This window comes from Pseudorca crassidens, chromosome 7, assembly GCF_039906515.1.
Source record: "Pseudorca crassidens isolate mPseCra1 chromosome 7, mPseCra1.hap1, whole genome shotgun sequence".
NCBI classification, from domain to species: domain Eukaryota; kingdom Metazoa; phylum Chordata; class Mammalia; order Artiodactyla; family Delphinidae; genus Pseudorca; species Pseudorca crassidens.
The window spans coordinates 93,761,232-93,788,224 of NC_090302.1; the positions used below are offsets into that span (position 1 = coordinate 93,761,232).

Sequence of the window (26,993 nt, forward strand, 5' to 3'; positions counted from 1 at the left end):
TATATATCTATATATAGATATAATGGAAATTTACTCAGCCATAAAAAAGAATGAAACAATGCCATTTGCAGCAACATGGATGGACCTAGAGATTATCATACTAAGTGAAGTAAATTGGAACGAAAAGGACAAATACTGTATGATATCATTTATATGTGGAATCTAAAATATGACACAAATGAACTTACTTATAAAACAGAAACAGACAGACATAGAAAACAAACATGGTTATCAAAGGGGAAAGGGAGTGGTGGAGGGAAAAATTAGGAGTTTGGGATTAGCAGATACCAACTATTATATACAAAATAGATAAATAACAAAGTCTTATTGGATAGCACAAGGAACTATATTCAGTATCCTGTAATAAACCATACTGGAAAATAATATATGATATATATATGCATATGTTCATACATATATATATATATGTATATGTTCATATATATATATATATATATATCACTTTGCTGTACACCAGAAACTAACATTTAAATCAGCTATGTTTCAATTTTTTAAAAAAGAGCACCTTCTCACAATTTTCAAGTCAACCATGCCCACTCTCCCACTTACATAACATGGCATGTAATTCTGTCTGGTATTGCTATGAAATAATTTCAGGTTCCAAAATGATTTGATTTAGTGATGCTAAAGTTAAGATTATTTGCTATGAGTTAAGATTATTTAAAGTTAAGATTATTTGTTATATATATATATATAAATATATATATACATTTTTTTAAAGGAAGAAGGTTTACTGACTACAAAGAATTGACAGCATTTTCTGTAAGGTAATCAAATGAGTCATCACATTTGTACATGACGTTCTTCCAAATGAATGCGAAGATGCTATTGATAATGCTATTGATTGCCCAGAGAAAGGTTATATTTCAGTAACAGAAAGGCAAGAGGACAGACCTTTTTCTTAGGCTTGCTCATTTTTCCAGACAGATATAAAACACCTTCTCTTCTCAGAGAGTATTTGGCATATGCTCTCTCTTGTGTATCAAATTAATTGCTTTGAGATTTCTCCTCCAGGGAGTGGAGCCTGGTGATAAGTATTTTGCTGCTTTGGTCTACCTCCTCAAGGACTTTCTTAATCACTATGGGTTTGGCCAGATTTTGATTTGGTTTCCCACATTTCCAGATACATAATCTTTAGACTTGTAACCTTTGGACTCACAAGCCCCATCATCTCCACCGATGAGGAAACAGTAGGTCTCGATTTCTTTTTCCAGGTGGACTTTGATGTCCAGGAGCTACTCGCACTCCAGTTTCTGGCCCTCGGTCTCCATCCTGACCTGGTGCAGCTGTTCCTCCAAGGGCCCCAATCTGAGCCTGGATCTGGGCCAGCTGCACACAGTAGTTGCCCTTGGTCTCTGTCAAGGAACACTCCAGGGAGTGTTTCGTGGCTAGGAGAGACTGAAGTTCAGTTTCCAGTGTTTGGACTGAGTTGGTGGCTCCCATATCCTCATACATCTGCTATTGCAGTGAAGTGCTGTTTTCATTGAACCAGGCCTCGGCATCCCTGCGGTTCTGCTTGGCCAGGGCTTCCTACTCAGCCTGCATGTTGTTCAGCAGAACCGTGAGGTCCACACCGGGCTGTACATATTTGAGAAAAGGAGAACTCTAGATTTCATCAATTAACTTGCCTAATCTACTTTATATGGGATTTTGTATCCTTAAAGTTATATATTTATAAGATTTCCTCTAAAAATAGCCTGGAGTTTATTGAAATGTTACTGTCCACACAAGAAGAATGGGCCATACTTAACAGCACTAATTTTGCCAATATCATAGATTCTTTTTCATTTAAAAGTTCATGGACATAAACTAATCAATGGTGGCAGAAGTCAGAATAGTGGGTACTCTTGGATGGGTCCTGACTGGCTGGGGCATGAGGAAGCCTGGGAGGACCTGGGAATATGCTTTTGGTCTTTGTCAGGTACTTGTGTGGGTGTGATGTATTTGTATATATATGGTGCTCTTTGAGCTGAACATTCAAGGTTGCATGGTCTACTATGTAGTCAACAAAAAGAATAAAAGATCATTATTTTAAGAAAACCCTCAGGCTTCCCTGGTGGCGCAGTGGTTAAGAATCCTCCTGTCAATGCAGGGGACACGGGTTCGAGCCCTGGTCTGGAAAGATCCCACATGCCATGGAGCAACTAAGCCCGTGCGCCACAACTACTGAGTCTGTGCTCTAGAGCCCTCAAGCCACAACTGCTGAGCCCACAGGCCACAACTACTGAAGCCCGTGTGCCTAGAGCCCATGCTCTGCAACAAAGAGAAGCCACCGCAATAAGAAGCCCGCACACCACAACAAAGAGTAGCCCCCACTCACCACAACTAGAGAAAGCCCGCACACAGCAACGAAGACCCAACGCAGCCAAAAATAAATTAATTTTTTAAAAAAATTAAATTTATTTATTTATTTTTGGCTGCATTGGGTCTTCATTTCTGTGTGAGGACTTTCTCTAGTTGCGGTGAGCGGGAGCCACTCTTCGTCGCGGTGCGCGGGCCTCTCACTGTCACGGCCTCTCTTGTTGCGGAGGACAGGCTCCAGACGTGCAGGCTCAGTAGTTGTGGCTCATGGGCCCAGTTGCTCCGCGGCATGTGGGATCTTCCCAGACCAGGGCTTGAACCTGTGTCCCCTGCATTGGCAGGCAGATTCTCAACCACTGCGCCACCAGGGAAGCCCCTAAATTAATTAATTTTTTTAAAAACTTTAAAAAAAAAGAAAGCCCTCAAAGTCATTTTATTTTTAATAGTCAACTTTTTTTGATGAATGATGTATGTTCATTGTACAAAAATTTGGAAAACACAAACAAGCATCAAAAGATGAAAATCATTTCTAATCAACCCACCAGAATAACTTGGCTTTATAATAAATGTTGTTTGAAGCCCTGTAACAGCTCAGTTTCTGTTCCCTGGCTTATAGGGCAGCTGTCAAGCTCTTTATCAGAACCTATCAACTTCAACACTGACACTAGAAGCTATGGCCGCATAGACACCACACACCCACAATGCAACCTGTTTCCAGCATCCATGCTGCTTCTTCCCAGCAGCAAAAACCAGTTGGCTGGTTTTCAAAACCAGTTACTGGCAATTACCTTGTTATTCACCCTCCATGACAAAACCCATGCTGTTCATACTGCAGCCCCAAAGAAAATTTGCAGAAGCTGTGAAGCTGAGAACCCAAAATAGGCACCAGGAAGACCAAGCAATCACTTCCAGCTTTCATCCCATCGAGTCTCAGCCTCACGTCCACCTCAGTGGCATCGAGAGCAGTGCTGCACCATCACATCCATCTCCTGGAATGGATTCACACGTTAGGAAGTTGAGCTGACACAGAGTTGGAGTTATAATCTTCTGATATGACAGTACTCTTTCTTGACTAAAGTAAATGAATAATCAATCTCTTTGACTGAAGACAGAGGTCATCCCTGACTCATGGAACTTTGGAGAGGTGAGCTCCAGATTCAATAATAGGGACACAGATGGCTCAAATAGCAAATTTTCAGGAAGCTTCTGTCACCTGCCAGGCACTGTGCCAGTTGCCCTACTAATGTTCATTCACTGCACTCCTCCTGACTACTCTATAAGACGATGCTGTAGTCACCCCCATTTCAGATAAGGGACTCGAGTCTCAGATGTACCTCTTCCTGATAGGCATCACCCTGTGGAAGGGAAGATTAAGAGTTAAGTAGAGTTGTCACATGTCCAGAGAACCCGGAGTACCTGCTGTTAAGAGTAAAGCGAGAAATGTGTCTCCGGTGCAGTGGCACAAAGGTCACATGACGTGAAGAGGTAGATGCCGCAGGACAGTCTTGTGGGAATAAATGGGTTGGATGTTGAGAGAGGTAACAGCCCACTTTCAGTTTCCCTATTTCCTTTATCAGATTCTTTTCAGCTCCCTTACAGGGAAGAAATTAGCCATTTGGTTCCATAGGAACCCTATGTCTTAACGTTTCCTTAGCTAGTGCGACAATTCTCTTTTAATCTTTCATCTCACAGGGAAAATTATTAATACAAATGCCATATAGGCTTTCATCAAAAGAGCCAGGATGTCATTGTAAATGTTAGCTGGTGGCGTGTGTCATCCATCTCATTTACGATGAGGAAGCTGAGTCAGAGAGAGGAAGTATGACTGGGGTTTGGTTAAAAGTAAATCACTGTGCTTCATTTCATCTGAAAATCACAGCAATGCAATAGGCCACATCTGCTATTCAAAGTCAAAGGAAAAGATGGAAGAAATATTCCCAAAATACATATTGGTATTATAGCTAAAGTCCTGTTCTAGTTCATGTGTAAAGGAGGCAAAGCTGACCAGCCCTCTTTATCCTATGGAGTGTGTCTCCATTCACCACTCTCATCCTCACTCTGACACTGAACTAGCTGCTTCGTCTCAGAAGATACATTCTCTCACCTTGAGCTTTCGTTTTCTTCACCTCCCACCATCTGAAAAAATAAATAAAAAGATCATTGGACAAGATGGCCCCTGAGGTCTGCTTAGCTTCTCTCTGTGTAGCTGAACCCCTTGTAGGCCTTGTGCCAACAGCCACCTTCTTCTGTGGGCCCACTCACAGGGCCTTGAGCCCCAGTCTCAGTACTGGGCCTCCGTTTAATTGCACCAGACTATATCTGGATTCCTGGCTTTGCATTCCACTCCTTGCCACACTCCCTTTGCCCGGAGCCTACCTCACTGTCCTGGCTCTTAGGGAGCTGCCACCAGCCCAGGGTCTGGACTCTAACAACTGAGAACAAGGCCAAGCTGTCTCGGAAGCCTTGTCAGGGCTACAGGATCTGTTGAAATAACCCCTTCTACATTCCTAGGATTGGTGACTTGTATCTTCTCTCTTTTGATCTTTGTCAGTCTTGCTGGGTTTATTCATTTTATTGATTTTTTTCAAAGAAACAGATTTTTGTTTTATTGACTTTTTTCTATTGATTTTGTTTTTCATTACATTGATTTTGCTTTTATCTTTGTTATTTTCTTATGGCTGCTTGCTTTGGCTTTATTTTGTTCTTTTTTAGTGTCGAGCTAGATACTTGGATTATTGGTTGGAGAACTTTTTTCCAATGTAAGCATTTGTGGCTATATATTTCCCTCTTGGCACTATTCTAGCTGCATCCCACATATTTTGATATGATGTAGTTTCATTTTCATTCAATTCTATGTATTTTAAAATTTCCTTTGAAATTTGTCCTTTGTCCCATGGATTATTTATAGGCATGTGGCTTAATTTCCAAGTGTTTGGATATTTTCCTGCTGTCCTTCCTTATTGCTTTCTAACTTGAATCCATTGTGGTCAGAGAACATAATCTGTATGATTCCAATTATTTTAAACTTGGTTAGATTTGCTTATTTTATGGCTTGAGGAATGATCTGTCTTGGTAGATGTTCCATGGGCACTTGATAAGAATGTTTATTCTGCTGTGGTTTCATGGAGGACTCTATGGATGTCTACTTGATTCTGTGGTTGATTATGATGTTCAGCTTTGGATATCCTTGATGATTTTAAGCACAGTAACCTATCAATTGCTCAAAGTGGGCTGTGGAAATCTCCATCTATAATTATGGATATATACAAGCATTTCTGTACTCATTTCTACTATAAGAATTAGTTCATATTACACACACGTTGTTGCACCATGCTCTTCTCAGCCAGAGATGCCTCTTTTCCAATAAACCATAATAAAATTCTAATTCACTGTTTTAAATGTCTATATGTTACTGCATGGTTTTGAATGCATCAGAACTTATAGCACCACTCTATTGTGGGACATTCACTTTGTTCTGTGGGTGGCATTATTCCCACTGATGATTCCACTGGCCTTCTTAATTGCAATTCTGAGTTTTGATGACAAAGGCTGATGGTTGGAAGTTCTCAATTGTTGAGTGGCCTATAGTAGGAGGGTGGGAGGGCAGAGGTGAGTTTACACTGAGCCTTTAGATAAAAGGAAGTGTGACTCTGAAAATCATCTGCTTGTAGATTATAACAAATAAGCCATAAAGAAAACCCTATCATCCTTTCTTGGAAAAAGGAGCAGCTGTATCTTAGACAAAGATGAATTTATCTCTGTCGTGTAGGCATATGAAATAAGGTCCAAATTATTCTCAGGACACAACAAAACTCTACAAACAGAATATACACCAACCCAAGCAATTCCACCAAATTCTTTACATGAGCAAAATCTCTTAAATGTAATTTACAAACTAAGACATAAACAGATAAGAGAATCCAGGATATCGTGAGATCAGGACTGTTGACTGAGTGAGAAATGTTTAGCTTGGAGAGGAGAAAGTGAGGGAAATATACCTCCAGCTCCCAGCATCATGGAGGGAGGTTGCCTAGTGTAATCCAAAAAGGACCAGCAATGGACTGGTTCCCCCACTGAACAGGCAGCATCCTGACTCCAAGGGGCTACAGCCCCTGTTACCGACAAATGGCAGCCAACATCTCAGCGTCCCTTTGACTGTGGCCAGTCTGCAGTGGAATGTCTTCCCGCCAGCCCCCCCGCGCCCCCCCCCCCCCGCAACCGCCCCGTCAAATGCCATGCCCACTCCCGCCTACAAAGTGTCTCTCACTCTGGTTCTCCTGCTTGAACATCCTCCATCCCTCCACCTACCCAGATCTGGACGATCTTTCAGGACCCAGAAAAAAATCCCACACCCTCTGAGAAGCCTTTCTTGATAACTCCAGCCACCACCAATCTCTCACCATGCCATTAGCACCTTATTAAACATGATATTTTTTTCTGTCTTTTTAAAATGGAGCAGCTTTTCCTCCTCAACTGGATCACAAGTCCCTTTCGGAAAATCACCCTGTACCTCTTTCACAATCTACAATACCTTCCACAGGACAAGGCAAGTGACTGAGCCCTCAAAAAGTACTTGTTGATACACTCATTTTCCCTCATTCTTTTTCATAAATCCACGTGCTTTAATTAAAGGTGGGGGCACGTGGAAGTGTGCAGGAGTTTAGCTTTCTGTTTGGAAATGTCCTGGTGACATTTGGCTATACAATATTTTACCTTAATAATGCTTATTCATGGCTATCATTAAAGTTGATTATCTTACTGAAACCCTTCTGTAATTAGCTTTAAAGAAAAAGAGCAATAAAAACAAAATTCATGGGTCTGCTAATAAGGCTTCTCATCTATGGAACAGCCTGTAAAGACTTTGGGTGGGCTGTGTCATACATGCCAGTTCATGGAAAGAACAATCATCAAGGGATTTTTAAACAGAATGGAGTTCAAAATGTGCCTCTCTGAAGTTACATTCTTAATCACCAACCATATATAAATAGGCCCACAGGTCACCCTCCTCACCAGTCTCTTTTGTTCTGTCACATTCCCCAGTGTCCTACAGTCACCTTGATTCCTCCTTCTTCACGTGTTAAGTGTTTATCACTGGCTCTTTCCCCAGGGAAGTTTTGGGAAGAGCCAGCTGACCTCCTTTTCCACAATTCATGGCCTTCTATCACACATCTGTAAAGCCCCCTCTGGAGAATGATTTCCTTGAAAGCAGGGACCATTTAATTCATCTTGGATTCTCAGGAGCCCCAGCAATAGGCATCCAGTAGGTTCCCACTTAGCATGGATTGAATCAATGAACACAAAGACAAACCCACAGGGCTATGGAGATCCTAAGACGTGATCATTAACTCTGCCTCATACACTCTGCTGCTGAGTCTTGAAAACTAACAGTTATTTCAGACCAAGATAGAGTGGACAGAAAGGGCCCAGAGCGGGAGAATTTGAGCTAAGGCCAGAGTTGCAACTGGTTTGGGGAAAACAAGCTGTTTCATGTGGCTGAAATATTGGTGGTTGAGGGGCAAAAGATGAAGCTCAAGAGCTAAACTGAAGCCAAACCATGAAAGTTTGTGTGTCATAATAAGGCATTTGGATTGACTTCTACAAGCAAAGGCAAGCAACAGAGAGCTTTTCATTAGAAAGATGAGAGATATTTATTTTACAAAGGTAAATGATTCACCACATTAATAGAAAAAGGGTGAAAAATATATATTTATCTCAAATGCTGAAAACTAATTTGGAAGTTCATTTGGAAAACTAGGGTTATAGGAAATGTTTATTAACTTGTAAAAGTGTATATAATAGTAAATGTCCTCCTTTATAATAAGTACAGAAGACTGACTTTGTAGCCAGAAGTGAAAAAGTCACCTTCAATAAATGGATAAAGAAGATGTGGCACATATATACAATGGAACATTACTCAGCCATAAAAAGAAATGAAATTGAGTTATTTGTAGTGAGGTGGATGGACCTAGAGTCTGTCATACAGAGAGTGAAGTAAGTCAGAAAGAGAAAAACGAATTCTGTATGCTAACACATATATATGGAGTCTAAAAAAAAAAAAAAAGGTTCTGAAGAACCTAGGGGCAGGAAAGGAATAAAGACACAGACGTAGAGAACGTACTTAAGGACACAGACATAGAGAACAGACTTAAGCACACAGGGAGGGGGAAGGGCAAGCTGGGACAAAGTGAGAGAGTGGCATGGACATATATACACTACCAAATGTAAAATAGATAGCTAGTGGGAAGCAGCCACATAGCACAGGGAGATCAGCTCCGTGCTTTTTGTCCACCTAGAGGGGTGGGATAGGGAAGGTAGGAGGGAGATGCAAGAGGGAGGAGATATGGGGATATATGTATATGTATAGCTGATTCATTTTTTTATAAAGCAGAAACTAACACACCATTGTAAAACAATTATACTCCAATAAAGATGTTTTAAAAAAAATTAAAAATAAAAAAGTCACCTTCACCAATAGAATTGATTACTGTACTCTAGGTCCCATGAATGTAATAAGAAAAGAAAAGGTTAATATTAGCTAAAACTTATTGTACACACAGGCAAAAATATTTGCCCAAATGGAAAGATTCATGTAGAAGAATGTTCATTATTTTACAATCTGTGATAAACTGGAAACTATCTACATGTCTAACAATAGGGAACTGACTGAATAAGTATTAGCACCTCCTTGTATATGAATATTAAGCAAATGCCAAAAAGAATGAAGCAGAATTATAGGTACTAATATTGAAAGATTTCCAAAGCATATTAAATGAAAAGAGCAAGTCACAGAACTATGTATGTAGAATACTTTGCTTTGTGAAACAGAAAGGAAAAAGAAAAGATAAAAGAAAGGAAGAAAAATAAGTGTGTATGTGTGTGTCTGGAAATATAAATAACAAACAGGTGATGGTGATTACCTCTGAGAGGAAGAAAATTAGAAGGGAAAGCAGCTGAAGGGAAACTTTGAAACATCTAAGTAAGACTATATTTTTTAGCCAATTTAAAAAGAAGAGTCTTTCCCAAAGGAATCATCTGAAGACCAGTTAGTTTATTGTAATAATCACAGAAAGAAATGGTGAAGGCATGAATCAGGACAAAAGGAAGGGAAAAGAAGATCTGAAACCCTGTTGAGCAGAAATGATAGTTTAGTGACTGAAAAGATGTAATAAGTTTAGGAAAAGGAGGTATTCAAGGATGGCGATGAGGTCTCGAGTTTGGGAAGCAGGTGAGCCGTGACACCATTAACTGAGGAACAGAATGTAGGTGGGAAAGGTCATGAATTCAGTTTGAGACCTATTTCATTTAAGAGGCCATGAAACAGTGGATGGGCATGTTGGATGGTCAGTAAGCAATACAGACCTGAGCCCAATGTATGCCACTGCCCTTTGACACATGACACTGGTCCAAGCCACCTTCACCGCTCCTAATTGTCTCCGAACTGCCTCTACTTTCATTTCTGCCTTTCCAATCTGTTCTCCCCACAGAAGATAGAATAATCTTTCAGAAAATCTCCAGTGGTTTCCCACTGCACTTGCCTGGTGCTGGGACACCTCCTAGGTACCCTCCCCCTGACTCAATACACTAATTACATTGGATACAGTCAGTTTCTATCTCCTCCTCCTAGAATGCAGTACACATGCACGCACACACACACTCATGCACAGAAACACCTGCACACCAATCCCATCCATTTTCCTGGGTATCTAGGGCTCCACTTCCGTATCACCTCCTCAGAGAAGCCAATCTTGATTTCTGTAACCTCACTACCAATGTGATCTCCTGGTATTTTCTCTCATCTGTCTCTACTACTGACACTGAAAGAGCAGGAAGCATGCTTATTTAATCACCTCTTTATCCCCAACTCTTAGGACAGGGCTACCCCAGAATGGCAATTCAATAAACACTAGTTGAATGAAATAATTGATTAGTATATTGATGGAGGAATAAATTAATAAGTAGAGGGTAAGTCTGTTCACAAATAATCAGAAATAAGAAAAAATAAAGAGGAATCTGCACAGCAGATGCTGGGAGTCTGGGAGAAAGGTTGTGAGGTGACAGCACCAGGTGAAAAGGAGTTTTTGATTTTATAATTAGGGGGTCACCAAGGAACATTTTCCAGACACTGTCTGCGGATCGGGAGCAGCCAATTGTCTCACGTTGGTGTAAATAAGGTGAGAGAAAGTGAAATGAGGAAGGAGGGGGTGGGAGAGGGAAGAAGGGATGCTTGGAGGGCAAGCTGTTTTAGGTACAAGAAGCCTAAGGATGAGGTCCACAAAAATAAGTTATATTTTTTTAAAGGTAATACTCAAAACTCATCACTTGCTAATCATTGTGTGACATGTTACTATCGTCTACACCCTTGAAGTTGAGACTCTGCAAAGCTGTGTTACTGCACATCCTTTCCCACCTCCCAGTGGAAGCAGGGTATAACTATTTATACTACAGGAACTGGCAAACCCTATAAATCATGACGTTTTAGTCCACAAAGCCAGGTGTTAACGTTTCCCCGCATAGCCCTTCCCTGGGAGCCTTAACCAACAGATAGCACAGGAATGAGGGTTGGGGCGGGGGAGGCGGGAGGGTATTTGCAATAAAAGGACAGGAGTTTGTGGGCCACACTGAAACATCAGAACCCCCTCCTGGCCATCATTTGATGACTTTTATTTTCTTCTCCCACGTGAGTAAATAAGTCTCTCTGCAAACAAGGTTATTATCTATTACAGGAGTTGCTACTTCCAGCAAAAAAATCACAGCTCAGTCCTTTAGATCGTGCAGCCACAACTGCCTCACAAATAACCATCCATAAAATAGCAGTGTCTCCAGCTCAGGGACCAGGAGGAGAGCCTGGAGGGGGCAGTCCTGAAGGAGTGAGACCAGTGGGACCAGTGAACTTGTTACGACCTCCGGTGATGACGTTAGGTGTGACACCATCATTCATCAGGTGCAGGAGGCCGTTCCAGCCTCCATTCTGGACAAGTATACAAACCACAGACACACACTATTACCACTGGTCCTATAAAGACCTATTTCACAGCTCTTCTGGTGAGTAGGGGGTCATAGTTCATCTGTCTCGTATCCCAGGACCTTAGTTTGAGGGTTAGGCTTGAGGAATTTTTAAAGGTGTCTCCATTTGGTGCCCACAGAAATGGTAAAGAAACCTGAGACTCTTCCAGGTGGGTTATTTTGTCATTTCTTACTCTCATCTCCATTCTTCCAGAGAATATGAATCTCCTTAAGTGTTTGAGTCAGCTAGTGGCCACTCTAGATGAGACTCCAAAAGTTTGTGTACAGCCTGTGATGGTAAATTTCACGTGTTAACTTGGCTGGGCCACTGGGTGCCCAGATACGTGATCAAACATGATTCTGGGGGCTTCCCTGGTGGTGCAGTGGTTGAGAATCTGCCTGCTAATGCAGGGGACACGGGTTCGAGCCCTGGTCTGGGAAGATCCCACATGCCGCGGAGCAACTGGGCTTGTGAGCCACAACTACTGAGCCTGCACGTCTGGAGCCTGTCCTCTGCAACAAGAGAGGCCGCGATAGTGAGAGGCCCGCACACCATGATGAAGAGTGGCCCCCGCTTGCCACAACTAGAGAAAGCTCTCGCACAGAAACAAAGACCCAACACAGCAAAAATAAATTAATTAATTAATAAGAACAAGTCACCAAGACCTGCAATTAAAAAAAAAAAAGATGATTCTGGGTGTTTCCGTGAGGGTGTTTTTGGATGACTTTAGTATTCAAATGGATAGACAGACTGAGTAAAGCAGACTGCCCTCCCTAATGTGGGTGGGCCTCATCGAATCAACTGAAGGCCTGAAGAGAACAAAAAACTGACCCTCCTGGGAAAAGAGGGAATTCCTCCTACCTGATGGCCTTCAAGCTGGGATAATGGCTTTTTCCTGCCTTTGGACTCAAACTGAAACACTGGCTCTTCCTGGGTCTCAAGCCTGCTGACTCACCCTGCAGACTTCTCAGCCTCCATAATCACATGCACCAATGCCTCATCACAAATCTCCTTCTATATATATGCACATCCTATTTGTCCTCTTTCTCTGGAGACCCTGGACTAATCCACTACTATAAAAACAGTTTGGGAGAAAACCTGTTCCTAAAAGGATCATCTGGTTGCTAGAGGAGAACCCACCAGGGCCAGGAGGTAGGGTGGTCCAGGGGAGCCTGAGCAGGGTGGGTGTGGAGGTACAGCTCCCACCCCATCCCCTGGGGGTGTCCATCAGAGGCATCTCCTGAATCCCAATGTCATCACCTCTGAAGGAGAAATCACAGAGGCTGGCCCACCTCCTCTGCCTCGGGGACCACAGAGTCGAATGCAGAGATGTTCCAGGGCCTGTGACCCTGACCGCGCTCTGCCAGACTTGGAACCGCTATTAAGCCTAATCCTGCAACTTACTCATCAGAACCTTGAGTTCTGTCAGTGCTGATGTGGGAGCCCCCCCCAGCTCCGCAGGATTCAGGAAGCAGGGGAGGGGTGTCGATGGCTGTGAGCTGACACCTGTAGAAGCTGGCTACCGGGCACCTTTTAGATCATTTCTCTTTTTTTTAATGTTGATATATTTTGTATGTTGTATGTATGTGTGAAAATTTCCACAGCAAACGTCTACATTTTATAAAGAAAGGTTTACAAAAGAACCAGGTGAGTGACATCACAAGAGTGACATCTCTGCTGCCAGCAAGAGAAGGTGGCTGTTCAGTCTCTGTCTTTCGAGTCCATGACCGTGTTTCTCTGGGGGCCCTGGGGCCCATCTGAAGACAAGTCCCAGCCTCTGGAGGCTGCCTTTCTCTGCCTGTCCCTCTCATCATTCCTGTCTTTTAGAAATAATTCAGTGTCGGCAGAAGCAGGCTGTGGGGACTTCTGCTTGAACAGGCCTCTGCTCAGGAAGATCAGAGGATCCAAACTGAGGTCCGGAGGGAAAGGAAGTGAGATGGATGTGCCAAATCCTAGGAGGTAAAGGGCTCTTCAGGATCCAACATGGTGCAGCCCAGTGGTCCCAGCAGGACCGAGTTGCCTGCATACACTGCATCCACCTCCAGGAGGACTGATGTGTCGTGAAAGGGGCTGGCTCTTCCACACAAAGAACACTCAAAACAGTTATGTTTTCATTGTTTTCTCCCAAGAGGTAAAAGCATTGTTACTCCCTCTTTGGGGGAAAGCATAAGGGACCCTGATTTTATAGTGTTTCTGCTGAAAACCAGGCTAGGGCTAGTTTTCCATCAAGAGAGCTAGAACTGTGTTGTGGTTTTTCAAGATGTTTTTAAACGGAAGGTTTCTATATGGGCAAATAGTATTAGAAATGCTGAATATTTGCAAAGCAAAAAGCAATAGGATTGAACCTTATCTGTCGGTCCCTCTAGAATGCCAAACAATTATATTTAATTGTCAGAAGGATCCCAGCAGAGAGCACTACTGGTGGGAAGTTGGGTGAAAGTCAAGTTCCACTGAGTTTGCAGGTTTGATACAAGTTTAAATTCTTAAAATTTAGAAAGAAATCTTTGCTGCTTTTTCTGCCCATTCAATAGACAGAAGTGAGGAAATGCTCTTCTGAGGGGCCTTCACTTTAGAAAAACTACACATTTCAAATGACACACTAGGATGGCTTCAAGTCTAAAGTAAGCAGCCAGCGTTGGGAATTCTCTGGCCGTCCAGTGGTTAAAACTCCACGTTTCCACTGCAGGGGGCACTGGTTCAATCCCTGGTAAGATCCCACATGCTGTGGCCAATAAATAAATAAAAATAAATAAATAAATAAATAAATAAATAAATAAATAAATAAATAAATAAAAATAATAATAAATAAAGTAAGCAGCGTCGTAACAACAAGCTCTTTGGACATTCTTTCTCAGAAAGCCTTGGCTTTGAGGGGGTTCAGATATTCTGATGCCACTGGGCATCAGGAACACCAGTGATAAGGTGAGGCTCCAGTCCCTCAGCTCTCCCTTCTCTGCAGCTTCTCTTCCAGCATCTAGGTTTCTCTACAGCTTCTGCAGGAGATGAGATCATGGCTAGAAACCCAGATCTCTGCAGGAAGGTGGTAGAACTTGCCAGACCTCTCTTGTCGAGAGGCAAGGCAAGTCTGAGCCCAGAATCTGAGGGCCAAAGACCATGGGTGCCCTGAGCTGCCATCATCTGCCAAGCAAGAGCAGAGGCTGATCCGAACCTGAGGCACCGCACAGAGTCAAGAGGATGCAAGGGGATGCCAGCTCCCCAAGAAGAGCAGCAACTGGTCCTCTCCTCCCAGGCATATCAGGGGTGCACATGGCACCTTCTGCCCACCAAGGTGAAGAGCACAGCATTGCCTGAACCATGGAAACTCCGTCTTTGGCCTGGCATCTTGCTGGAATCCAGTGGTTCTCATGGAGATTCCTGGCCCCCCCACCCTCCAAGTTTAACTAGTGCCGTTCTGTTTGTTTTAGGGAAACCTCGCCAATCCTAGTGCTGGGAGGCACAGACTGACACACAGCAGCATGCCACCCTGGTGGAGGGGAGGGAAGAGGCAAAACCACATGGGGACAGAATGATTTGTTGTTTATTTACCTCAACTGAAAATCAATACTTATGAATTTGCAGGACCAAAAGCAACTTGTAAGATTATTGTATGATTGCACACACACACACACACACACACACACACCCCACGGTCAGCATCCATCCTGTTGTGCACTTACACACACACACACACACAGAGTTAACATCTACCTACTCAGTAGGCCATTCTTACACTTAATGCCTCCCACCATAAAGACATTCTTTATCCACTGCATATTGTAGATTTCTTCTGCTAAAATTCTAATTTTTTTCTTGTCCTTTACCCAGGAAATATGCACAACTGATCATTTCTTTCCATTTCATATGAAACTATCTTATTTCTTTTTTTTTAATAACATCTTTATTGGAGTATAATTGCTTTACAATGGTGTGTTAGTTTCTGCTGTATAACAAAGTGAATCAGCTCTACGTATACATGTAATCCCCATATCCCCTCCCTCTTGCATCTCCCTCCCTATCCCACCCCTCTAGGTAGACACGAAGCACCGAGCTGATCTCCCTGTGCTATGCAGCTGCTTCCCACTAGCTACCTATTTTACATTTAGTAGTGTATATATGTCCATGCCACTCTCTCACTTCGCCCCAGCTTACCCTACCCGCTTCATGTGTCCTCAAGTCCATTCTCTACATATGTCTTTACCCCTGTCCTGCCCCTAGGTTCTTCAGAACCATTTTTTTCTTTAGATTCCATATATGTGTGTTAGCATATGGTATTTGTTTTTCTCTTTCTGACTTACTTCACTCTGTATGACAGACTCTAGGTCCATCCACCTCACTACAAATAACTCAATTTCGTGAAACCATCTTATTTCTAAATTCAGTAATTCCATTTAACTTAATTTGTCCTTGGGTATTTTCATTTAAAATGCTGAATCCTCATTGTGCTTCTCTCTGAACCCCACAAAACTTTCTGGGCAGCAGCACCATGGGGTCTGGCCCTGGCCCGGAGAAGCACACCCTGATACAGCGGTGCAGCCCAGAAGCCCCGTTCTTCCAGATGCATGAGGTGCAGGAGCAAGGAACTGCCCCAGCCATGACACCGCCTCCTCCCCCATGTCACAGGAGCCTGGCTGAGCTTGTGCTCAGCCCACCCTCTACTTCCTGCGGCCCCATGTAAAGGTCCAGAGAGGCGGGCTGACCTCTTGAGCTCCACACTCTGAGGTGGCCAAGTGGATCTGGGGTCCCAGTGTCCAGGCGCCCCCCAGACCCTCCACGTTCAGGCCACGTCCCTGCTGGGAGACACGACAACCAAGCAAGGGGCTGCAGGCTTCACAAACCCTTCAGGATGAGCCTGTTGGCTGGAAAGACAGCCTCTTACATGTTTTACATGTTTGCTGCCCAAGTGTCCCATTACCACTACTTTGCTTCAATGATATTTATCATGTATTCCCCAAAAGCTGACATATATTCAAAGACAGAACAGAGTGGTAGCGTAGAAGAGCAAGAAGTCTACTCTTTGTGAGATTAAAGTTTCATCAAAAGCTTATCTTTTGGAATTATTTTCTCTTAAACATGAATATAAAAGCAATGAATGAAATAATCAGGTATTTCTGGAAATAAAACATTTACTATTTTCTAATGACCCTGTCCAAAGTCATTACATGTTGTGTGTGTGTGTGTATGTGTGTGTGTGGTGTATGTGTGATGTGGTGTGTGTGTGTGTGTGTATATGTGGGTGGGACAGGGTATATGTGTGTGTGTGTGTATGTATATGTGTGATGTGTGTGTGTGTATATGTGGGGGGATAGGTTATGTACGTGTATGTGTGTGTGTGTGTGTGTGTGTGTGGTATATGTGGGGAGGTGGGCTATGTATGTGTGTATGTGTGGTGTGTGTGTGATGTAGTGTATATGTGCACACACACATTTAATGCATCTGTTATACTTGTGTCACATAAAAAAAGAGATGTCCAGATCAAATTAGTAATTTTGTCTATTAATCTCAAAAGAGTTTCTTAAACTGTTTTTCAAACGATTTAGACAATTTACATGTAAGCCACCCATTTATGAGATTTTTCAACAATTTTAAGAAAAAAATCAACTTTTAAAGTTGTCTTCTACATCAAGGAACAATTTTTTAATCTAAAATTAAAGCAAAATTCAATCAGTCTCACCATAATGATATATCATGGCTATACTTGAAATAGCTTTGTTGATGACAGTTTAATATGACCTTAGCTCACAGTTATCAAAAGAACACAACGTTAAGAAAAAAAAGTTTAGATATTTTTGCTAAGAAAAAGATTTAAAATATTTTTAAAGACAGTGAAAAAACTACCAACTGAGAATAAATTTTAGAGTACAGTTAATAAAGACCATCTAGGGCTTCCCTGGTGGCACAGTGGTTGAGAGTCCGCCTGCCGATGCAGGGGACACGGGTTCGTGCCCTGGTCCAGGAGGATCCCACATGCCGCGGAGCGGCTGGGCCTGTGAGCCATGGCCTCTGAGCCTGTGCGTCCGGAGCCTGTGCTCCGCAACGGGAGAGGCCACAACGGTGAGAGGCCCGCGTACCGCAAAAAATAAATAAATAAATAAATAATAAAGACCATCTATAAAAAGCAATAGAACATTTATAAATAAAATGAATAATTTATACCACCCTAAATATCATCAGATTTGCAAATGGGGGAAACAAAATATTTTTTAAAGAGCTCTTGTAAAAACAAGGATTCATTCCAAAAGAAAAACAATCCAGCATACCAGGAAATAATTCAGTAGTTCTCTGTTAAAATCTCCTGTAAACAGCTCGTATCATAGAGCTATTATCAGTAAAGATATAACACTCTTTGCAGACCAAAACCTCAGCTGTCTGAGGGAGGCATCACGGGATTTATGGACACATAACCTACTTTCTCACTGTGTTGCTGGTGATCAGCGAACACTTGGGCCTCTTGATTCTTGCCATGGGCACTCAGGTCAGTCCTAAATGTGGTAACTTTTATCCTGTTTTGAGTCTGTGGCATGATGTGCTGTAAAGAGAGCCCTTCTTTTGGGGAACCCCCCCCCCAGGGCTGCCAGCTAGCCCAGGTACCTCCCACACAGTATTGCCTTCCGCTGCTGGGGGGCGGGAGGTGTCAAGGCTGAACCTCAAGACCACGCTTGTCTTCAAATGACTACTCCACCTCAGCCAGTGCCTATTTTTAAGAACTGACTCCCAACTGTTCATGTCTATCTTCCCTTCCTAAACTGTTCTCTCTGTGGATCTGCAGGTGTCACACCCAAATAGCGCCTTTGGGACCTGCTAAAGACGCTTATCAGCCCCCATGGGCACTCAGGCTCCTTGCCAGCTTGGACTTTTAGGCAATAGAATTTGAAAGTGGGTAGCAGCGTAATCAACACTTGTCTGTATCAACACTTGTCTGTATTTCTCTAGGCCTTTCAAGTTCAAATTTAAAATAGTTTTAAAATAGGGTTGTAATGAAAATATTCATTGCTCTTAGCTGTTACGATGTTCCTTTTCTGTCTATAAAGGGCATATTTTCTTGTTCTTTCCCTTTTGTGTCACCAAAAGAAAAAACCCAGTGTCAGGCATACTTAGGCAGGTACAAAGGTGCTGCCAGTGGGGTCTCCTGATGTAAATAAATACAAACCTGGAGGCTGCCTGGACTCTTCCTTATCTGCATACCCTCATGCTGCTATTAAAAGCAGACTCAAGTGATGGCACGAAGGACAAATTAAACATGCTCTGAGCTTGGAATTCTACTGCTGCTCAGGTACTTCTATTTTTAAATTTTAAATCCTTCATTAATTAATATTACAACCTGCTGTTCAAATAGTTCGATGTTTCCTAATTGATCAAAACCAGCCAGACTTCGGGATTTTACAATTTCCACTTTCATGTAAGTAGATTACGTTAAAATATTTTTGAAGAATAAATCTGTGTGCAATATCTTAATATTGTCTGTAGGTAGGTATTTCTATGAGGCAGGAAATCTATAATTATACAGCAGATGAATCTTCCAGGAAACTGGAAAACATTTGGGGGTTTTCCTTAATTTAGAAATACATTTAAATCAAAGAGAATAAGAAGTTCTTTCCCAAACCCTAAGCCTTTAGATTTTGCAGCTGAGTTACAGGCATGTTATAAAGATTGCCCCTTTCTATCTACCAGAGATCTTTTAAAGTAAGGATACCAATAAAACTATTTACAAGTCAGCAAATAATACCAAATTAAGTTTTTTTCAGTTTTGTGATTTTTCAAGAGAATAAGTTCATGGTTCTAAATTCAACATGGGCAATTCAGAAATGTGTACCAACAGAGGGCCACGTGATATTGTGAATCAAATGTGCACAGAAGAAATTGTCCTTTAGTGTCTGGTCTCCTTTGCTGTGTGATTTCAAACTTCTCCAGGGAAGCCTGAGCGTCCTATGTTGCCGCCATTCACCACTGAAGATGGGCCAGACCACAGCAAGGGGCACTGACCGGGCCGTGCTATATGCCCCCAGGTCACTACAGTCTCATGGCACAACAATGTGACCTGAAATCCAGAAGGCTCTGGGCAGACCCAGCCTTCTGCCTATTTGAGTGTTGCTGCTACTTCTGCGGGGTGTGTCACAACCTAATGGCCCAGCAGAGCAGACTAGTTTTAGTTGCTCATCCTTCTTCAGCCACAACTGACATTTAGAACTGGATGTCTGCCTTCATCCTTCAAAAAGCAAGAGTAAAGCCCTAAGCAAAGTGAATGATTTCTTTTTTTTAAGGAACACTTTAAAGGCATAAGTTTGAAAATTCTCCCTCCATTTGGAAACTACCCTCTATGTGCAACATGACAGGTATAAAAAGCTTTGCCAACATCCATCTATTTCAAACGTAGGCTGTTTTTTTCTTTAGATAGCAATTATACTAATATGCCACGTAATATACTCTGGCATCACCTCTTCACCTCAGAGTTGTCAGGGATTTTTGTTTGGTTTTGTTTTTTCTTTTTTTCTTTTTGTTTTTGGCTCCTGGTTATATAATTTAAAGAAGAAATACAAGAAGAATATTCTTTTATAATAAACTCAACCTGCTGTGCATACTTTATGCTGATCTTTATCCCTTTTGTAAAATATATTATTAATCCATTTTCAGAAGTTAAGAATGAAGATGAAATTAAAAAGCAGCTTCAAAAGGAGAAAAGGCCCATGTTTAATACTAATGATCATATTCCTTTGTCGGTACTTTTTAGATAGTTAAAGATAATCCACAAAGTTAACTGTTTCCTTTAATATTTGGTTCAAAATTACCAAGCTACAACATTTTCCCTGGGGATGTGATCTGTAGAATTTTTAAACTGGATCTGTAGCCAGTATGTATTGACTAGATGGCCTGCAGGTTTCTCAATGGGGTTGACGACACTGGAGACAGAGTTTGAGTCTCATTTCTTTTTAAACAAAAAGCCATGCCTTGGAGTGACCAGTCTGAAATAATGTAGTTTTGACCCCTTCCCCCTGTCTGTAGGCTATCTGCCCAGCTGGAGAGCGCTGTGGTGGCTCTCTACTGCCCGGCAGCCAGGAGGACATGATAAGCATGTGGCAGGCCAGTTGAATGCGGCTGAGTATTTGTTCTTTAAATATCATAGAATACTTGCATAAGGGAAGAATTTTGTGGACTACATCCGGCGTGATTGTATAATTCCTTGTGTTGGAGGAAAAAAATCTCCTTTCCAGCCTGTGGCTCAGCTCTCTTTAGCCTATTTAAATGGATGACTACAGTCCCCAAGGAAAAACAGTCCCAAATTCTCCTTCTGCTGCTGTTAACCAACACAGTTAGGTATGGAATGAAAGGCAGACACTAAAGCTGGGTAAGAAAGTACGACCCATCTGGTATAAAGCAAGGACAGCACTTGGCCTGCACTGAAAGGAGCTGGAAATTCTTGCTGTGGCAGAAATGAAACCACCTACCCTGCCGCCTGGGGCAAACACAGCAGAAGTAGTGACACCACCTGCCTTTCTCATCGCAGGGGCTGCCCAGTTCCTCCAAGTATGTTCACTGTACCCTAGGTAGGCCTGATGCACAGTTTCCAAGGATAGTGGTCCATGCGGAGAGGGGTACTGGCCGGACACATGGCAAAGCGAGGTGGCAAAGGCATGCCAAAGGAGCGGAGCCAAGGGAAACCAGGACAGAGTGAGGTCACCGATTTCAAACCGTCTCCCAATGGATGCGCAACGGGCGCTTTTGCTGTGCCGGGTCGCCGCAGCCAGGCGAGCTGACTGCGAAGGAGTGACCTCCCGGCCTCCAAGGCGACCCACTGTGCCGGACGCCCCTTCGCCCGGGCTTTCCCACCCGGCAGCCCGCGCCCGCACCCACCTTGACGACGTAGGTGACTCCGGCCCCCAGCACCTGGTCGCTAGCGTGCGGGGCGCGGGGCGGCGGCTCGTCGCCTGGTCGGCCCTTCCTGGCGGCGCGCATGGCCGGGGCGCGGGGGCCGGGGGGCGCGCTGCCGTCCGGGGCGGCCAGGCTGGGCGCGCTGCAGCTGCCCGAGAGCCGCGCGCCCGCCCGCTCCCTGGCCGCCGACAGGCCGCGGAGGCCCGAGCTGGAGAGTTTCAGGTGGGACACCTTGTGGAGCAGGTGGCCCAGGCTGCCCGGCCCATCGTCGGGCGCCCTGCGCAGCGCGTCTCCGGACACCAGGTAGGGGGCCGCCGCCGGGGCCGCGCGCGCCGCCGAGACCTTGCCACCGCCGCTCACCGACAGGTTGTGCAGAAGGTCATCGACCGATGTCACCGAGTCATTCCTGAAGCGATTGTACTTGGTGCGTGGAAGCATGCCCCTCCGTGGGCTCGCCGCATCCGCCCGGGCGCTGCAGGTGCCGGCCCCGGCGCGGGCTGCCGCGCATAGCAGGCGAGCCGCGGTCCCCGGGGCGGGACGGAGCGGCCGGGACAGCCGGCTGGGGGGCGCGAGCAGCGGCGCCGGTCTACCACCGCTAACACCCCGCACGGCCGTGGCCGCGCAGCCCCGGCCCCGGACTCGGCTGCTGAGGGCGGCACGTTTGCTTTGCAAAAGTCATAGTTTCCTCTGATGAGCGCCCAGCTGCTTGGGGCTGCTCACAGCAAAAGCATGACTCACTCCGAGAGGAGACCCTTCTCAACAAAGGCTCGGTGAGCACTGCAAATCACTTCCTGTAGCAAAAAAAAAGAAAGAAAAAAAGAAGAAAAAAACCACATACACCCACTGACAGCACACTAGAGCCAATCAATTCTCAAATTTCCTTTCTCTACCTTCCCAGATATTTCCTTCCAACCTTTGGATTTTCACCTCCCCATCCCCCGACCCCCCTCAGCATTTGTGCCAGAGGTAAATCCAGTTCCTTCAGATGATCAGATGAACTTTCTGAAACCCATTATTCTATGCTAGGTTTTTTTTTTTTCTTCCCTGTTCAGCCCATCTGTGTGAGCCTGGAAAAGTGTCTGACGGCGCAGCGTTAAAATGTGACGAAGGATTTTTAAGAATAAGATCTTCAGCGGATCCTCATGAATTCTGATTTGGAAAGCAGCAGGAATTGTTAAATAGCCAAAAAAAAAAAAAAGAAGAAGAAGAAGAAGGGGAAATATTCACTCCCAGGTGAACATAAAATACCAATTTCCAGGGTACTTTTTCTTTTCAAATCAACAGAGCAGCCATGACAAGTGCCTTTGTGGCAATGCAGTTCCTCAAAAAAAAAAAAAAAGAAAAAAGAAAAAATCTGCATAGGAACTTCTGCCCAGAACCAGTGAGGGTCTCTTCCCTGCTAATTTACAACAGTCTTTCTCAGCCAGGGTTAAGTTGAAAACCTACTTCCGAAAAAGAAGAGTGCTTCTTTGATGAATGGCAACAAGCTCCAGGAATCCATTCCAAAAAGGGGGCTGTGCTTGAAGCTTTATTCCAACTGAATGTGCTCAAGCTCTGGAAAAATGCCTAAAAACGCTACAAATACATTTCAATATCCCTTTAGTTGCTGCTTGCAACCCTGCAATAAGGACGGAAAAAAAAAATGCAGCTGCTCTCATTACACATCAAATCCGCAGAAAAATGCCTTATCTTCAGGAGTCAGACACGGACTGCAAGTGAAAAACACAGGCCTCCTTCCTGTCAGGCAGAACAGAGCATTGCCCCCCCCCACCCCCAGAAGGTCTACGGAGGCGCAAACCCACTGACCCCTGTCACCATGGGCTCTGCCGGTCTTCATTGTCTACTGAGAGAAGCTGCCGACACAGTGAAAACGCTCCCTGTCCAAGTTTCCCGGCTACTTCTGCGCAAAAAATGAATTTACCTCTAGCATGTTATCAGGTCACCCTGAGTCTTCTCACACCCACGACTAGACATGTGACACTTGAGGCACCGAGCCTTGAAGAGCTTTATGGAACAAGGTGTAAAGAGTGCCCCTGATGGCGGGCCAGGTGAGGCCCGCTGCAGGGAAGCAGGAGCGCAGAGGAGCGGCGGCCCCCCTCCCAGGGCTGCAGGCCTAGCCGAGCAGCCGCATGGCACTCATTTTTTTCCTTCCCCTTGCTGGCATAGCAACAGCAAAGGCACACCCCAGAGATGATGGTGATGCTTATCCAAGTCCCCCAAAATCTGAAGCAAAACTGCCCTATCATGCCCAAACCGTGATCTTCATTAGAAGCAGACAAAAACAGCAAAATGTGAATGAAATGCTGTTTGTGTGAATGAAAGGGCTAGCGAGCGAGCCAGCGTTTCTGTGAATGAAGCAGGGCCTTGCAGCCGGCGCCAGGCAATCCCCTGGTTCCAGCGGACTCAGCCAATGAGCATCCGCCCTGATGACTCATTCAACAAAAGCTTGCTCAATAGTGGAAGATTCCATTTCAATCAAAGGCGGGATCTTTCATCCAACGGCAGTGTGGGAAAAAAAAAAGCCAGCTTGATTACAAAGATGCAGGGAGGAAGGAGACCGCTGTTACAAAGAGAGGAAAAACTAGTTTTTCCAAGGAAATTCAAGAACCATTGGATAGGTATGAGTGTGAACAGGATTGCCCTCTTGGAAGTGAGCTGTGCCCTAAAACTTTCATTCAGCCATTCATTTACATCAAGGAGCAACCATGAATGTGCCATTCTGTTCAGCATTTATTATGAATGTACAGTGAATGCACATTCAAACCTAGGCTCCTCGCCCTTGATTCTTTTTGTGAAAGGAGTATAGAACAGGCATGCATGTTCTGAGTCTCCAAGGAGGAAAAAAAAAAAAAAGCTACAATGTTAACCCTTTAGCCAACAGGAGACTTTTATTTCTTTTGTTATGATGAAGCAAGTAAAGGGAAATTGACCATTTTAAAATGTAAATAGCAATATAAATTTACCACATGTAAGAAGATACATAATCTAAGAGTGTGATTAGTATTTTAAGAATACAATAGTACAGTAAAACCTCATTTCAGGAAGATGGTATCAGCATTTTGGAACATAGGAGAAAAGCAGAAAGACAATCCCAAAGGCTTCTTAGCAGCAAACTAGAAGCTGCAAGCCCAGCCAAGAAGCCCCCCGCACCCCCCCACCGACAGCCTTGTGGGCCCTCACTGGGGGCTGTTACTGCTTATTTTAGACATTATCCCAAAAGCCCGAGTATTGAGTTTATCAGCCTGTGACTACATAAAGATGGATGATGGATGAAATTTTCATAGTCTGGTGACACAGACAAAAACAGAAAAAAAGGAAACCATTATTAAGTCAGTCTCGAGAAAGCCAGGCAGCCTTTCCAGAATATTTCAGTTTTTCTTTTTAAATCTATTCATTTAAAAGCATATTGATTTTCTATTGCTGCCATAACCACAAAATCAGTGGTTTAAAACAACACAAATTGGTTATATCCTGGTTCTGTAGGTCAGAAATCCAAAATGGCTTACATGGGGATAAAGTCAAGACGTGGGCAGGGCTCATGCCTTTTGGAATTTCTGGAGAAGAATCCTTCTCCTTGCCTTCTCCTGCTTCTAGAGACTGTCCAAACAGGTATTCCTGAGGATGGGCCATAAGTTGGGCTCTGAGGAGTGTGGCTTTGCCCCCTAGAAGGTTTCTTTCTAGCAAGAGAGGCAGAAAATTGAAAATTAATATTATAATGCAGTATGCTATGTAAATGTTTTAACATGTGTGAGATACAAAAACTATCCAGAGGGGGCCATGCTGAGCTTGGCTTAAGGATGTCAGGGGTGACTTCAGTGGGGAGATGACCCCCAAGCAGAGTTTTGAGGGACTGCTGGGATCTTCCAGGTAGGCTGAGAGGAAAAGGTACTTTGGGAGGAGATGCTGTGTGGGGAACAGCTCAAGGCTTGAGCGGGCTCAGGATTTCCAGAATCCTGTGTAGATTGGTTGGGCTGATGTGGAGTGTTGGGAAGCCAGGCCACTAAGAGGGCTAGACCTGGAGGGTCTAGGAATATCCGGTAACTTCCTCAAGATGCTCAAGCAGACCTGCAGTGGCTTGAGAGGGGTGACACAGTCAGGTTTGCATTTTATGTGGACACCTTGACAGTGATGCAGGGTGGCTCTGGGGAGTTGTTCACAGTTGGGGTCTTAAAGGAAGGCCAGAACAGTGGTCTGGAAAGGAGACAGTAAAACAACCTGGATGACAAGGATGGGTGAGGGAAAGTGGAGCAGGTTGGCTTGTCTGGAGGCAAAGTTGAGATGGAGTTTGGGGGGTGCAAGATGCGTTAGGGACCAACCTCCATGGAAGGCAGGAAGAGGCTGCAGGATTGGGCAGGTGGAGGGGTGCGGCTTTGTGAAGCCACATATGCCCCAGCCTGGTGGCCCCCCCAACTGAGGGTCCCCTTAGGGTCTGCAGGGCTCCCCTCGCCCCCTCACTCCTCATCCCCTCAACTGGCCCAGGAGTAATGGCCTCCAGCCAAGCAGCCTCTGCAGCTGAGCCCTTGAAGGAGTGGGCAGTGGAAACTACCTGCTCGCCAGAGCCTGGCAGCAGGGCAGGAGCCGGCTGTGGAGGAGTCTGATCAGGGCCTGCTGCATCTCCCCTGGAGAGGAATGCAGAGCAAAGGCTATAATTCTGAGTTGGGTGGTGAGCCTGAGTGAGTCTCATCCATTAAGATAAAGAGGACAGGTGGCTGAGGGAAAGGTAAGGGCTCGGTTCTGAATGCATATGAGTAGTGGCACTTCCATGGAGAGCTGTCCAGAGCTGAGGAACAGTCAGGGCTGGAGACTGAAACTTAAAAGTCATAGGCGTGCAGGTAATGTTGAGTCTCCGGAGACTGGTACAAACTTAGGCAGGAAGAACAAAGAGGAGGGATTCCTAAGGAAATGCCAGACTTCCCACATGGGAGCTGAGAAAAAATGATCAGGATTTGGAGGATACATATGGAAATCTAATTTGATGGATGCCATGTGTCTTAGTTGGGATTGTTATAACAAAGTACCATAGACTGGGCAGCTTTAATAATAAACACTTATTTCTCACAGTTCTGGAAGCTGATAGAATCTCCAGCAGACTTGTGTCTGGTGAGGACCCATTTCCTGATTCATAGAGTGCCACCCTGAGTCCTCACATGGTGGAAGGGGCAAAGGAGTTCTCTGAGGTGTCTTTTATAAAAACACTAATCCCACTCATAAGGGCTCCATCCTCATGACCTGCTCACCTCCCAAACCCAAACCTCCATATACCATCACACTGGAGGTTAGGTTTCAACGTATGCATTTGTGGGGCACAAATATTGTTTTCAAGAGAAAATCAGTGATGGTGAATAAGAGCAGCAATGGCAGTCATAACTTCTTTGAGCATCCCCATGTGCCAAGTGATGCACACCCGTTATCTCCTTCAATCCCATGACCTTGAGATAGAGTTTACATCCCATTCTGCACAGAAAGAAACAGAGGATCAGAAGGGTTATGAGATGTGCCCAGGCCACACAGGGTTAGGAACTGGTCATTCTGTCTGACTCCAAACCCATGTTTATGACCACAGCCTCCGAGAGCTCAAGTAAGGACCTGCTGAGAATCACCTATGGAGGCGATGATTACCCATCACAACACCTTAGCAGGAAAATGGAGGGGCTGCCACTTAGGTCACAGGATGGTGCCAACCGAATGGGAGATGATGAAATGTATGAAAAAAACTCATACTTTTCAGAAGACTAAGTGCAACAAAAGGGAAGATATAGGGCAATGGTTGGAAATACAGCAGGGAGTATAGAACAGGTGATAG

At 44.2% G+C, this 26,993-nt stretch overlaps 1 protein-coding gene and 1 pseudogene across 4 annotated transcripts in view; both read right to left on the reverse strand.

Annotated features, from left to right (window-relative positions):
* Positions 1-23,528, reverse strand: part of SHC3 (SHC adaptor protein 3) — a 150,410-nt gene extending 126,882 nt beyond the window's left edge. The window contains exons 1-2 of one of the 4 annotated variants that reach the window (XM_067744999.1): positions 23,112-23,528; positions 21,173-21,981 (exon numbers count right to left, since the gene is read on the reverse strand). In XM_067744999.1, coding sequence (XP_067601100.1) covers positions 21,173-21,628 — 456 coding nt within the window. In that variant the 5' untranslated portion in view covers positions 21,629-21,981; positions 23,112-23,528. Of the gene's footprint in view, positions 1-21,172; positions 22,286-22,636; positions 22,803-22,996; positions 23,087-23,111 lie in introns of those variants that run through there. The other 3 variants (XM_067745000.1, XM_067745001.1, XM_067745002.1) reach the window with 3 other exon arrangements.
* LOC137228286 (keratin, type I cytoskeletal 25-like) lies at positions 1,009-17,846 on the reverse strand (annotated as a pseudogene).
* Positions 23,529-26,993: the final 3,465 nt, after the last annotated feature.